Below are 14288 nucleotides of genomic sequence, written 5' to 3' on the forward strand. Positions count from 1 at the left end.
TTTAACGGGAATATTTAATGATTGATGACACCAGTTTTGGTTTATGAATAAAAATTTTTGAACTAATTATACTCATTTATCAAAACATGAAGATGGACTTCCTTAAAATTTGAAGTTATTTCCAGATGCCTAGAGCATAATTATCATAACAATCTTGTAATTAAAAAAGCAGTAGCTAATGTTTGGACTAAGGGCAAACTAAGTAAGGAAGGTCTTGGACTCATGTTCTCATACGAAATATTAGAGATAAAGTCCATTAATCAATACTTACTGGTCACCTACAAAATAGGCACTGAGACTTTCTCAGTTTAAAAATTACTTTCAGATTTTCTCAGGGAATTTGATGGATCCCATTCTTAATTTTTTTTAATCTTTATTTTTACAGGTTTATTGAGGTATAATTTCCATACTATACAATTTTAATGGTTTTTAATTTGAAGGTAGTTATGGTAAATTTTCAAAGAGACATTTCAAAGAGAATTAAAAAATAAATCACCCCACCAGCTTAACCAAACATAATAGCAACTACTATTCACTGGGCACGTAATTGTTCCCAATCTTCATGACAACTCTGAAAAGTGTGCCTCCCATTTTACAGAGAGAAAACTCAGGCTGAAGGATCTGGAGAACCTCCCAGGGATCATCCACTGAAGGCATACAGGAGCCAGGATTGAATTCCGGTCTCTCTGACCTGAAGTCTTTTCTCTTTCCGTTACAGACTCCTGCCCCTAGTCTCCTGAAAGATAGAAGCTGGAATCTGAAATATATAGAAACTCTCCACCCATCTGAAAGATAAATCAATGTCACAGCCCACTGGTATTGGTGTCTTGCTAGTTCAAAATTTAAAGGGTTTTCCTGTCATATAAGGATTAACTTCAAAGAAATTTCTTAGTGGTGTTATGCCTTAGGCCTAAATGGACTTACATATCCTATAAATGTTAGACTCATCTATCTTGTCTCCCTTCCTCTCCCAGGAATCTACGTTAATTTAAGTTTCTAAATATATACAGGCAAGTGTAGGGGGTGGGGTAGGAAAATGGATAGGGACATGAGTTAATGGATTTTACTAGATACAAGTGAGTTATTAATATAGCATGACTGGTAATGGGAGAATCTGCTGTTTATTTAGGCAGACACCCAGGGCAAAGTGGCTGCCAGTTCACCCAGTTACCAATCAGACACTTCCAGATGCCGACTAGGAGACACCAAGTGCCCTGAACAGGAGACATAATCACACTACCAAAATAAATCCTTCCCTACAAAGGGAAAAAACAGGGACTTGGAATTTAGAAATATCCAGAATGGCAAAAGTTGTGGTGAAGGCCTATACTGGGTGCGAATTGCAAATGGGTGCAAGGATTCCTGGCATTACCTTTCACCAGATGAAGCAGAATCTGGGTGAAAGATTAAGAACTTAAGGGTCATCTAAGTCCTTTGTGGAAGTGGAAGATATGGGTTTGACAGCAGGTGGGACATACATTCGGAGCCGAATAATCCAGGGTTCAACCAGAGATGAAGAAATTATCTTAGTATTGGCAATTACAATGGTAGGGCAAGAGATGTCCTAAAAAGTGGGAATCAACTCGACGGCAATGGGTACGCGCTGGGCGCTGAACTTTTTTTTTGCTTTGCCAGAACTCAGTGTTTTTTTATTATAATGCTTATTATTGTCAGGGTGGGGGGGTTAATTTATTACTGGGTTTTAAATCATCTACCATACCCCAAGCATTTTGCATACCCCACCACTCACACTTATTAAGCTCACTGTTTTTTGTTGTTGTTTTGGGTGCTGTTGATTCCACCTCATAGAGACCCCGTGTGACAGAGTAGAACTGCCCCATAGAGTTTTCTTAATCTTTATGGAAGCAGACTGGCAGGTCTTTCTTCTACAGAGCTGCGGGGTGGGTTTGAACTGGCAACCTTCCGGTTAGCGGCCGAGTGTTTTACCATTGTGTCACCAGGAGCTCACTAGAAGCTCATCATCTCAGCCCATCAAAAAAACCCCAAAATTGAGTGTTTATTATATGCATCTGGCTCTGTGCCCAGTATTTAATGTGCATCACACCACTGCATCCTCACAACCACCTATGAGACAGTGACTGTTATTTTCCCATTTTACAGATGAGACTGGAGCTCAGACATTCACTTACTTGCTAGGATGATACAGCTAGAAAGCGGTAGAGCTAGGATTAAAAACCACGTCTATATAACTCAAGTGCCCAGGCACACACCTGCAAAATAATTGTCCATCCATGGGATGGAAATAACATGTAGGTGACTCTCTAGTCTCCAAATGACCCCAAACCAGTGGAAAGATAAATGTTTTTTCCCTCTTGTTCACATGCAGTGTCTACTCCTAATTAGCAACAAGCATCTCATTTTTTCAATATTTTTGCCCCTTTCTAAAACTTTGTTTAGGGATAAGGAAGTGTGTCCGTTTGCTTTTTGGATCAAGGTGGGGATTTACAAATTGTCAGCTTTTCACAAGTAATATTCCTTAGAGAAGACACCCCCAAACTTCAAAATACAATAGGCCCCTGCCTTTCAATTATCATGCTACATTTAGACTGGAACAGGTTACGACCTTCCAAATGTTGGCACTGAGCCTCCAGGTCTGTTGATGTGGCTTTCAGTTCTAGCAGTGGCAACTGCAGGTGAGCTTCCCTACAGCATGCTCTTTGGGGACTACTGCCTTAAAGACCACTTAAGAATTACAAAACTGTACCTGTTACAGTCATCAGACTTAATTAAAAAAAAAAAAAAAAAACTTTTTTCAGCAAACTGCCTACGATTTGTACAATCTCAATTCTCCCAGGAGACAAAGAAATGTATATTTAACAAAGAAACCAGCTGACATCATGGCCATCTTCTGTGCTGGGTGAAACCACAGAATAATTAAATTTAAATCTGGTACACTTACGAGGCACTCGGTAAATCATTTCTATTTAATAACTCCTGCTAGTACAAGAAGAAACCCTGGTGGTATAGTAGTTAAGTGCTATGGCTGCTAACCAAAGGGTGGGCAGTTCAAATCCACCAGGCGCTCCTTGGAAACTCCATGGGGCAGTTCTACTCTGTCCTATAGGGTTGCTATGAGTTGGAATCGACTTGATGGCACTGGGTTTGGTTTGGTTTGGCTAGTATAAGAAAATGCCACAGACCTAGAGGCTTTGAACCTGTTTGGTCTGATTTGATCCCTTTCTGAGAATTTGCATTTCCACTCCAGCTATACTCAATCAGAATCCACATTTTCATAACCCCCCAGCTGATTCTTATGTGTACGTCTTGGTAAAATGCAGATTCTGATTCAGTATATCTGGGGGGTAGAGATGCAAATTCTAAGCAGGGGGTAAAATCAGTTCAAAGCCCTGTGTAGACCCAATGCAGGCAACAAATAAAATATTCTTTTAAGAAACACCTGCTGTTCTAGATGACTCAAAACCCCAAAAACGCAGTTCCGTCGAGTCGATTCCAACTCATAGCGACCCTATAGGACAGAGTAGAACTGCCCCATGGAGTTTCCAAGGAGCGCCTGGTGGATTTGAACTGCTCACCCTTTGGTTAGCAGCCATAGCACTTAACCACTATGCCACTAGGGTTTCCCCCAAATGACTCAGCTGGTGTTAAATCAGCCAAGAAAACATCCAAATGTTCCACATCTGTGGTCCTTAGAGCCATCACTCTAATGAATGTCATTAGTCCCCTAGAATTTCCCCAGTTTTGCTTTGTCAATCCTCCACTCTAGAAATATATCCTTTTTCTCTGACCCTGTCCCCAAATTCCTGAGTCTTTATACAACCATGTGGATTGGATACATTTCAAAGCCATGCCACCCAACCTCAACTGTGCCACTGATACTTCTTGACAATGCTTTAGTTTATTACTAGTTGACTCCTCTTCATAGCAACTGCTCTGACCTTCCTATTCTTCTCTAGCCTAGTCCCTTTTGGTGGATGACCTCACCACAAAGGCAGACATCATTTTACAGGCATACACCTAACTCCTTGTTCTAACACACCCTTCCTTCACATCTACTCACCTCCCCAGCTACCATATGTAGTCTGCCTCTTTCTCCTCACCTAGAATTAAAAATACTCTGCCCCCACTTTTTCAGTCCAAACTGTTAGAATTTAGCTTTACGCTCCCCTCAACACTTTTAAGGAGCCCCTGGTGATGCAATGGCTAATCACTTGGCTGCTAACCAAAAGGTTGGTGGTTTGAACCCACCCAGTGGCTCCATGGGATAAAGACCTGGCGATTTGTTCCTGTAAAGATTACAGCCTAGAAAAACCTACAGAGCAGTTCTACTCTGTCACATGGGGGTCGATAAGAGTTGAAAATCGACTTGTCAGCACACAACACTCCTAAGGTCATCAAAGACCTCCTAGTTACCCAATCTAAACCTTTTCTAAGTTCTCACCCTTCTTTACCTTGTATCATTCACACTGGAAATCAAACCCTCCTTGTTGAAACTCCCCCCTTAGCTTCTATGATTCTTTCCTACTCCTGCTAGCTTCTGATGGGTATGCTTCATAGGTTCCCTCCTGGACCCTGGCCTGTTTGATACCTTTGTGGTCTCATTTTCAGAACTACAATCGTAGGGGAAAATCCCACTCCTTAATATGACATATGCAAGATCCTTAATGACCTGGCCCTTTCCTATCCACTTCATTCCCTTATCTTCTATCACCCCCAACTGGCCTATACTCCACCTACCTAAATCACTGGCTCTTCCCAAAGGTGCAGATATATCCCACTCAGGCCTTTGTATATTCGGCCACTTCTACCTGTACACATTTCCTCCTACCTATCCCTTGCCCTGGTGGCATAGTGGTTAAGAGCTACATCTGCCAACCAAAAGGTCGGCAATTTGAATCCACCAGTCGCTTGTTGGAAACTCTATGGGGCAGTTCTACTCTGTCCTATAGGGTCACTATGAGTCAGAATTGACTCAACGGCAACGGGGGCAAGTCTTGGTGTACTAACTAGAACACTTGGTGTACCACCAAACCACCACTTCCATGCTGTTGTTGCATACCATGCAGTTGATTCCAACTCATAGCAACCCTATATGACGCAGTAGAACTGCCCCGTAGCATTTCCTAGGCTGTAATCTTAATGGGAACAGATCTCCAGGTCTTTTCCCCTGTGAAGCCACTGGTGGGTTCGATACACTGGCGTTTCATTTAGCAGCCCAGTGCTTAAGGTTGTCATAATCAACCAATTCAAGAACAAACTAATTTAATTAGCAGTGGTTAATACAGGTGACTTCAGGTTCTTCTTTTTTTATCTTATACCTTTTAAATCTTCTGTGAACATGGAATTATTTTGGCTAAGACAAGATTTCTCACTGTGCTTATTAAACTAAAAACTTTAAAGGTGAGTCTTCACCAAATGTCTGTTGCGTCAAACTCCTTTCTGGTTGACTTCCCGAGCAAATTTTATTAAGTGCATTAATGTTTACTAAGAGGTTCTAAGTTTTTTGTGTGCATTGACTTACTTAATCTTCTTGATAACCCTATGAAGCAGCTTTACCACCCACTTTTTATAGCCGAGGAAAAAGGTGCAGAAAAGTTAAACTTGCTGGATATCCAACAGCTATTAAGTGATGGAGTGAGGCAGTAGCTTTAGGGTGCTACTGGATGCTGGTCGGCAGAAAAGACGTCTACTATGAAACAGTTCACCTTTTTTTTTTTGTACAAATTAGTTATATTTTTTTCCCTAGTAATCTAAACAAATAGTTGTTTTGACTTTTCATTCCTTTAATTAAAAAATTCCAAGAGACTTTGTAGCTGATCATACTCATAAAACTCATAGCGACCCTATATTTCGATCTGGAATTCCAGATTTTGCTAGTTTTTTAATTTTTGAAGTTTTACATGTCCTTTCTTTTCTGATGTAAAGTGACTCTGCTCTGTACATGATTCTGTCTCCCTGTCTCTGTATTAGTAATTTAGTCTGTTACGTGCTTGGCAAAGAATATTGACCAAAACACTCTCAAAAGAGGAGCAAATCTTACTGACCCTAAAATCTGGTATATGAAGCAAAGAAACAACAGATTTTTAATCAAAGTAAGCAATAATGACAGGTTTATTTCAAATTTCCAGTAGAGAAAACCCACTAGTTTTGGAATAAAAGTACTCAATGTACTAGAGCGTTTAAGTGAATATAAAAGATTAGCAGAAGAAAAATAAAACCAAACATAGTACAAAAAAATTTTTAAAGTTTGAAATGGATTTAAACAGGGATGTTCTTTAAATCCTCCAAATATTTAACAGAGTTACTAGGTTTGGCAAATAATTCACTTGAAAATTAAAGCCTATTTCTGTAATGTAAACGCCATAAAACTGCTTATTAAATTTAAGCACTCCATACAATTGGTATTGAAACACACAGGCAGTCAATTTCAGGATAGCAGGAAGTATTCATTTGCTCTCACAGTTATATGAATTAACCAGCTGCATAACTGCTTTCTGGAGGGTATGAGACAGAAGAATGCAGGGGGGGGAAAAAAAAAGTAGGATAAAAACTCTAAAAAATTGAAACACAGCAAAATTCAGATGTCAGTTTTTCCTTAAAGCAACAAACTGGAATTTTGCAGTATATTCTACATTTGCAGTTGTCATTTCCCTCTCCCCCCGCCCCCTCCAATACACCCAGATCTTCTAGTCTAATTGATTCTTAACTTTCAAATATTCTGTACATACATATTTAGCAAAGAGCATACGGCTAACATTATTCTGACAGCAGATGGTCAGCATACAATTTTAGAAAGATTACTGTGTATATCATCAAGATTAAACCTTTACTTAAAAAAAAAAATCAAAAACCATTACTAAACAAATAGTTTTAAAATATTATGAAAACCCATGAAAAGGAGACTCAGCATGGGCTCTAAACCTGATAAAAACACACTTCAGAAAGACTAACCGTTAATGCTAAGCTTCTGCCACATGATGACCTTAAAGTGCCAAACACAAAAGAATCTTTTAGGATCATTTTTTCCAATAGATAATTTGTCTCTGGCTTGGCCATGTCTCCTTTAGCTATACACAAAGTCTTGCTAAAAGTCTGCATTTTAGTTGATTTTACAATAGAATGTTACAATGTAAACTAAACAGGTTCTTGATATCAACAGTATGTTACCAAGGTTTCTTTCTTTTTTTTAAATTTTTTTAGATTTCGGAATCCAACAGTTGGTCACGAGGTCAAGTATTATCAAGGCTCCTTTTTCAGTTCTTAATTCTGTCTGACTCATCCATCCTTCAAGTACATGCAAGGCTCAATAGCTTCCAAGAGGCAGAAGCCTGAGACCATTTAAGACACAGATGAAATGGGATTATGAGGCGAACCCATTTGAGTAAGAACTTTATCCAGCCACTGTAGGGGGCCGTGCAGATGTATCTCAATCCAGCAGGGGGTGCTAGTTACATCCTGGCGGTGGTATTCTGCTCCCCAGCCCTAGAAACAACACATTGAAGGTCATTTAACTTGTTTAACTTAGTGGTTAAAAAAAAAAAAGTGGTTAAGCTGAAGTAAAAACAGTTCACATTATCAGAGTCTCTGATTAAAGCTAGGGACCCTTTCCAACAGAAAAATACACAGGCATGTGCACACAAGCACAAATACACACACAATTTGGCAGGCAGTTTTAGGATGCTGTGTGTGTTCATAGTGCCTCCCTGGATTCCAGATTAAGAACTCCTGGTCTTGGGCAATCAAAGGTTTAAAATATATTACAAGGCTGTTTTAATTAAGACGCTTTTAACTTTCATCTTCACTGCCCATTACGTTCCACAGAGTTGGCTTCATAATCCAAAGGTGTACGTACTATCATGTATTTTAACTTCCTGAATTTGGATGTGTCTTTACACTTGATATGATAATTCCCTGTGATGTTATTTATTTTTCTCAAAAACCTATTAAGTTCTCATTTTATCATCAAGAAAATAAAGAAAAAGGTGTGTTAGACAGACTTGACATCCAGTTCCTTCTCTGTTCAGGCAACGAAGGTCCTCCTATGAACACAAAGCTCTTGATCTTTGCATCTCTAAGCAAGACTGGCAGGCGTACACTAAGTATCCAGAAAGCTATTATTGACACATAACCATCGCCCAGAATCAACAGATTCCATCGTTCATTTGTACAAGAGGGTAGTTTGCCAGACATCTTCGGAACTGCTGAATTAGGACAGGAAGGGTCCATAGAAGGAAGTCATTATGCACAAGAGAAAAGCGATTTTGTTATTGCAAAGGATCAAAAAACTCACTGACGTGGGTGGACAATGGAATGTGAAGTTCTGATAAACTTTTCTTTCATGAAGAATATCAGAGAAGACTGGGCTTTATACATCTCTGCTACCTACCTACTCCAACAGTTTCAAGAAATACATCTGGATATCAGAACTTTCAGGAAAAAGTTGTGATATATGAACTACATATATATATACACCCCCATGCATTTATACATACATCAACGAACTACTGTTTAAAGGCTTGTTTATGTGCATATTTCCTCTGCTAAACAGTAAATCCCTTGAAGGCAGTGATCAGATCTTACTTATCTTTAATCTCCAACATTTAGCACAGTGATTAGGAGAGCAGGAGCTCCATACTTGTTCAGCTGAACGGATTTGGATTTTTCAGATACAGGAGAGTCTAAGTTGCAAGTAATTTATAAAATGTTTTATATTAAAGTCCAAAAATGATCATCTTAAAAACAGAGCAAGTTTGGCTATTAACAGTTCATATCATTTCTCTAAGATGCTAAGTGTAAGAGGGTCAAGTACATGATCCTTATAATATCAAAGGACATTATAAAAAATGTGCAAATTCTTTGATGTTAGTTTATGATAACCAGCTGTCCTTTATCTTGTCAGCAGAGTTTGTAATAAGATTTGTTTATCCTTAACTCTTCCAATCCAGCTTTCCAGTTCTGTCCACTAAATCATATATTAAAAAAAACAAAAAAAACTCAACCTTGGTGCTATGAGTCGATTCTGACTCATAGCGACCATACAGGAGAGAAGAGAACTGCATCATAGGGTTTCCAAGAAGTGGCTGGTGGATTCGAACTGCCTACCTTTTGGTTAGTAGCCGAGATCTACTATGTCACCAGGGCTTCAAATCATGTACAATCCTCCACTAGAGTGCTTACTATACTGTAATTAAATGTAACTAGACCATAAGCTCTTGAAGCATAAAACTTTAGGTGCCTTTTCTTTTTTGTATTACTTCTCTGAGGTGGTACTAGAAATATTTGCTGAGTAAATGAAATCTAATAAAATTTCAATTGCCTCATAATTCATGTGAAAGCTGGACAATGAATAAGGAAGAATCAGTGCCTCTGAATCATGGTGTTGGCACAGAATACGGTAATATACCATGGACTGCCAGAAGAACAAACAAATCTGTCTTGGAAGAAGTACAGCCAGAATGTTCATTAGAAGCAAGGATGGTGAGATTTCATCTCAAGTTCTTTGAACATCTTATCAGGAGGGACCAGTCCCTGGAGAAGGACATCATGCTTGGTAGAGCTAAGGGTCAGCGAAAAAGAGGAAGACCCTCAATGAGATGGACTGACACAGTGGCTGCAATAATGCGCTCAAGCTTAACGATTGTCAGGATGGCCCAGGACTGGGCAATGTTTTGTTCTGTTGTACACAGGGTAGCTACAACTGGAACTGACCTGACGGTGCCTAACAACAACAACAACAATAATAAAATTCTCAATGTACATCATTGCATTATAAAAAAAAACAAAAACCTTTTTATTAGTGTAAAGGTTGTTTTTACTTGTATATAAAATAAGTAATTAAAATTGGTCAGATAATCAAGATGAAAATGAGTTTGAGGAGAAAGTCCAATTGGAGCATTTGATTTATAAATTCTTCTAGAGTGGTCCTTTAATAACAACAGACCGGTCAGGGGACTTCAGCATCATTACCAGTTTCCAACCTCACCCCATCTCCATGGTAGAGATGATGAACATGAGGATCAGAGAAGAATCCCTGTGTCTTAATCACACATTTAAGAGGGTAAAGACAGAACTAGAACCTGCATCTCTTGACTCCTAAGGCAGTATTTTTCCTCTATGCAAAACAAACAAACAAACAAAAAAAAAAGCACTTCTGGCAAGTCATCGGACTCATTTTAGCCAAATGCTTAGTCAAATATTTAAGAGTGAATGTTAATAATGAATGACAAGGGTCTTTATAGTCTCATATATACACAGCCTAGAGGTCAACCTCTTTAAAAGGCCTCCTTTCATACTAAAGAGGTACCATAATCAGCTACAAAGAACTGTGGAGTGATCTCTCAGAAAAAAACACTAAAAAAAAATCCTCTGAAACTTTGCTAATATGATTCCAAGAAGTAAGGAAAAACAATGTGCAGGGAAAGATGACCTTTAACTTGAAGGACGATGAACAAAGTAAGGTTCTACCATTATCCTCAGTCATAAATACATTACAAAAATTACAAAACAGCTTTCAAAACAAGTTAGGTGAGCTTCTGAAGAGAGAACACGAAAACTGCCTCACCCAAATATATAATTAGATTTGTTTCTCAGAGTAACAGAGAATCAGTATTTATCTTCGAGAATGCAGGGACAAGTCAGTCAGTTACCAGACTCAGGAACTGATTCATGACATCTATTCAGATATTTAAATATTTATTTGATATTTCAGTGGCATCTTTTAAATTTTTATTTCTCAGAGGCAAAAGATGAGGCAACAAAGAGATCAATTATTATGATCGATGTCTTTAACCTTCTCCCTCTTCAAATCTCACAATACTATCTTTGGGCAAAAACCTTTTGGACTGTAAGAAAATCATGAGGTTTACAGGAACCACTAAAAAAAAACTGATCAATCAAAAACCATTTCCTGGATGATGGACGTGTATTTTTACATAAAGGTTGCCTGCTTATTCTTGAAACTAAGGCTTCAAGCCTTGCCATCATTAAAGTATTAAAAACAAAAAATGAAGAGAAATGTGTCTGTTGAACTGAACTGAGACAACCATGTGTTTAAGTTATGTATGTTAAATAGATAACATATTCTAATAGCATTACAATAGCTAAAACAGTGCAAACAGAGTAACAAAAAGGTTATGAAAGCCTGACGGTTACCACAAACATGCCTCCGTTCCAATGACAGTCTCCTAACAATGGACATCCTGTTAGAGTCTGAAAATGCCTTGGTAAGTTGGCTTCTATGGACACCTATGAAGAGGACGTGTATTTCTGTATTGGGAGAAAGCACAGGACAGCGTGTCAAACCCCAACCAGAGGAAATCAGCACTCCTTTACCTTCACAAAGCTCATGCGGATCGTACACATTTTTGTGAGCTCGTAGACGGTCTCAAAACCATGGTTTACGGACTGTGCCAGTAACTGAGCGAATTCTTGGTTGTTGAAAATTTTCAAACTACATCCACTAGGGATCTTGCAAACCGTGGTGGGATGAAATCCATGATGGTAGTTGCAGTTCCGACTTTGCACAAAGATGCTACTATCACTGAGGCATTCGGCATATACCTCCCCGCCAACATAATAAAGATGAACGCCTGTAGGGAGATAAAGTATACGATTTAGCCACTACAATTTTTTTTAATAATTAAAGTCACCCGTGCCATTTCTTTTTTTAAAAATTTACTTTAGATGAAGGTTTACAGAGAAAATTGGTTTCTCGTTTAACAATTAATACACATATTGTTTTGTAACATTGGTTGCCTGCCTCACAACACGTTAACATTCTTCCCTTCTCAACCTTGGGTTCCCCATTACCAGCATTCCTGTCCCCTCCTGCTTTCTCATCCTTGCCCCTGGGCAGGTGTGCCCATTTAGTCCCATTTTGTTTTATGGGCCTGTCTAATCTTTGGCTGAAAGGTGAACCTCAGGAGTGAGTTAAAAGGGTGTCTGGGGGCCAGACTCTTGGGGTTTCTCCAGGCTCTGTCAGACTAGTAGGTCTGGTCTTTGTCAGTTAGAATTTTGTTCTACATTTTTCTCCAGCTCTGTCCTGGACCCTCTATGGTGAACCCTGTCAGAGCAGTCAGTGGTGGTAGCCAGGCACCATCTAGTTGTGCTGGACTGAGTCTGGGGGAGGCTGTGGTAGTTGTGGTCTATTAGCCCTTTGGACTAATCTTTCCCTGTGTCTTCATTTTCCCTTGCTCCAGGCAGGGTGGGGCATCTGTGCTATTTCAATATAGAAATATAAATGTACATGGATTTAAACTTTGGTAGGTAGATAAATATTCTCTAAGTCCCGCACAACTGACAAAATCTTAGTGAACTGTATTAGTTAATACAATGTCTGAATGTCAACATGCATGTCTAGTAGGTTTCCAGGAAATAATTTAGCAAAAACATTTAAAAACTAATAACAAAATACAGCAGTTTCATTTTGATGAGAGTTTAATGCTCTGTTTAGCCACGAATTTTAAGAGTAGTGCCACTTCAAAAAATCAGCATTGTAAAGCCTAGGCCTTTATCACAGAATCCTGTATGATTCATCATTTAAGTTCTGTTGCATTTATTCTGCAGTTAGGCTGTTTGAGAAATTTCAGGGTGAAAAGAAAGGAGGATAGAGAGAAGTAGAGGGAGCAGAGGAACGAGAAAGCCACAGGTGGAGGAAGTATTGCTCAGAGCTGTAAGATGTAAGGTCTGGTTTTAAAAAAAAACTGCAAAAATAATTCATACTATGTGAAATCTGATCTCACTGAACTAGCACCTGCTCCAAACATCTTCCTGTGAGATCTAAGTACTAAGAGTGTAGGAAATTGATATTATCCATGCTTTAAAAAAAGGAAAGGAGTTAAAAAAAAAAAACAAAAAAAACACCCAACGTTCTGACAAAGCCCATACCATCAGGGGAGATTAGACAGGCCACCCAGTAAACAGTCGCATCCCATGTGGCTTTAAATGACACACCTCGCAGGGAAAGGTTAACTCTGGCACGGTTTAGTCAGTGCTCAAGCTACTGTCTCATACAAAATGCTACGTGTTGTGCTCATGTGTTTGCACAATGGCTAAGACTTCTGTAACTCAACTAGAGAGCTGCTGCAGCAGAAGTCCATTTTTCTGCCTGGTGGAGAGAAAACAAATTTTTTTTTCCCTGACTATTAAAATGATGAATTTTCACTTTAGGAAATTTAGAAAGTAAAATATAAGGAAGCAGAACATATTATCACTCCTTGGGTGACCTAGAGGCAAAGATTGTTAACAGTTTGACACACATACTGTATTCAGTCTTGGGAATCATTAAAATTTCTTTGAACACATTTAAAACATCTGTGTGATTGCATGGATGTAACAATTTATTTAACTATTCTCCCACTACTGGACCATTTCTGCTATTTTAACGATGCCATGATAAATGTCTTCGGACAATTTTTGATAATATCCTTAGGAGAGGTTCCTGGAAATTAAATTATTGGATCGAAGGCTCTTGATTCACTTTGCCAAACACTTTCCAGAAAGCTTGAATGAATGTACACCCTCACCAGCACTATATGACTGGGTGCCTTTTCTCATTTCACCTGTGTCAGTGCTGGCACTTAAAACATTATGTCCTAACTTATGGGTGAAAAATAGTATCAGTTTTCATTTTCGTGATTACCAGTGAGCCTGGGTACGCTCTCATATGTTTATTAGCCATCTGTACTTCTCTTGCGAATTCACTGTTCATATTCGCTACTCATTTATCCCACTAAAACCAATCAGGTGCTGTCGAGTCAATTCTGACTCACGGTGACCCCACACGTTTCAGAGTAGAACTGCCCTTCACAGAGTTTTCGGGGTTGTGACCTTTTGGAAGTAGATCATCAGGACTTTTTCCTGCAGTGCCTCTGGGTGGATTTGAACCACCAAACTTTCCATTAGTAGCTGAGACTTAAAAACATCTCTGCTACCTAGGGACTCCACTTATACTACTGGGATCCTAGTATTTTTATTATTTTTTTTATGAGCTGAGTGTATAGGGAGGATGTAAATAATTTGTTTCTTATTTGTTTACCCATTAGCCCTTTGTCTTTTAATTTTGTTCGCAGTATTTTTTTTTTAACCTACAGAAGTCTGAAATCTTTAAGTATTCAAATCTCATGTGATCTTTTCCATTGCTCTTTAAACTGAGAAAATTTCTCCCTCTCTGATCTCTATCCATTGAGATCAAATATATTTTCTTCTGCCTTTTTAACGATCTGCTTTTTAAAAAAACCAAAACACTCATGTCGTTAATCTACTTGGGCATATGGTATGAGGCTAGAGTTTTTCCCTCTATTTCCACCTAT

At 38.8% G+C, this 14288-nt stretch overlaps 1 protein-coding gene across 3 annotated transcripts in view; it reads right to left on the bottom strand.

Annotated features, from left to right (window-relative positions):
* Window positions 1–6101: 6101 nt before the first annotated feature.
* Window positions 6102–14288, bottom strand: part of SMAD1 (SMAD family member 1) — a 90207-nt gene continuing 82020 nt past the window's right edge. For all 3 annotated transcript variants that reach the window (XM_049905438.1, XM_049905436.1, XM_049905437.1), the window contains exons 6-7: window positions 11311–11567; window positions 6102–7461 (exon numbers count right to left, since the gene is read on the bottom strand). In XM_049905438.1, the coding sequence (XP_049761395.1) occupies window positions 7318–7461; window positions 11311–11567 (401 nt within the window). In that variant the 3' untranslated portion in view covers window positions 6102–7317. The remainder of the gene's footprint in view (window positions 7462–11310; window positions 11568–14288) is intronic.

Source organism: Elephas maximus, chromosome 13, assembly GCF_024166365.1.
Source record: "Elephas maximus indicus isolate mEleMax1 chromosome 13, mEleMax1 primary haplotype, whole genome shotgun sequence".
NCBI lineage: Eukaryota > Metazoa > Chordata > Mammalia > Proboscidea > Elephantidae > Elephas > Elephas maximus.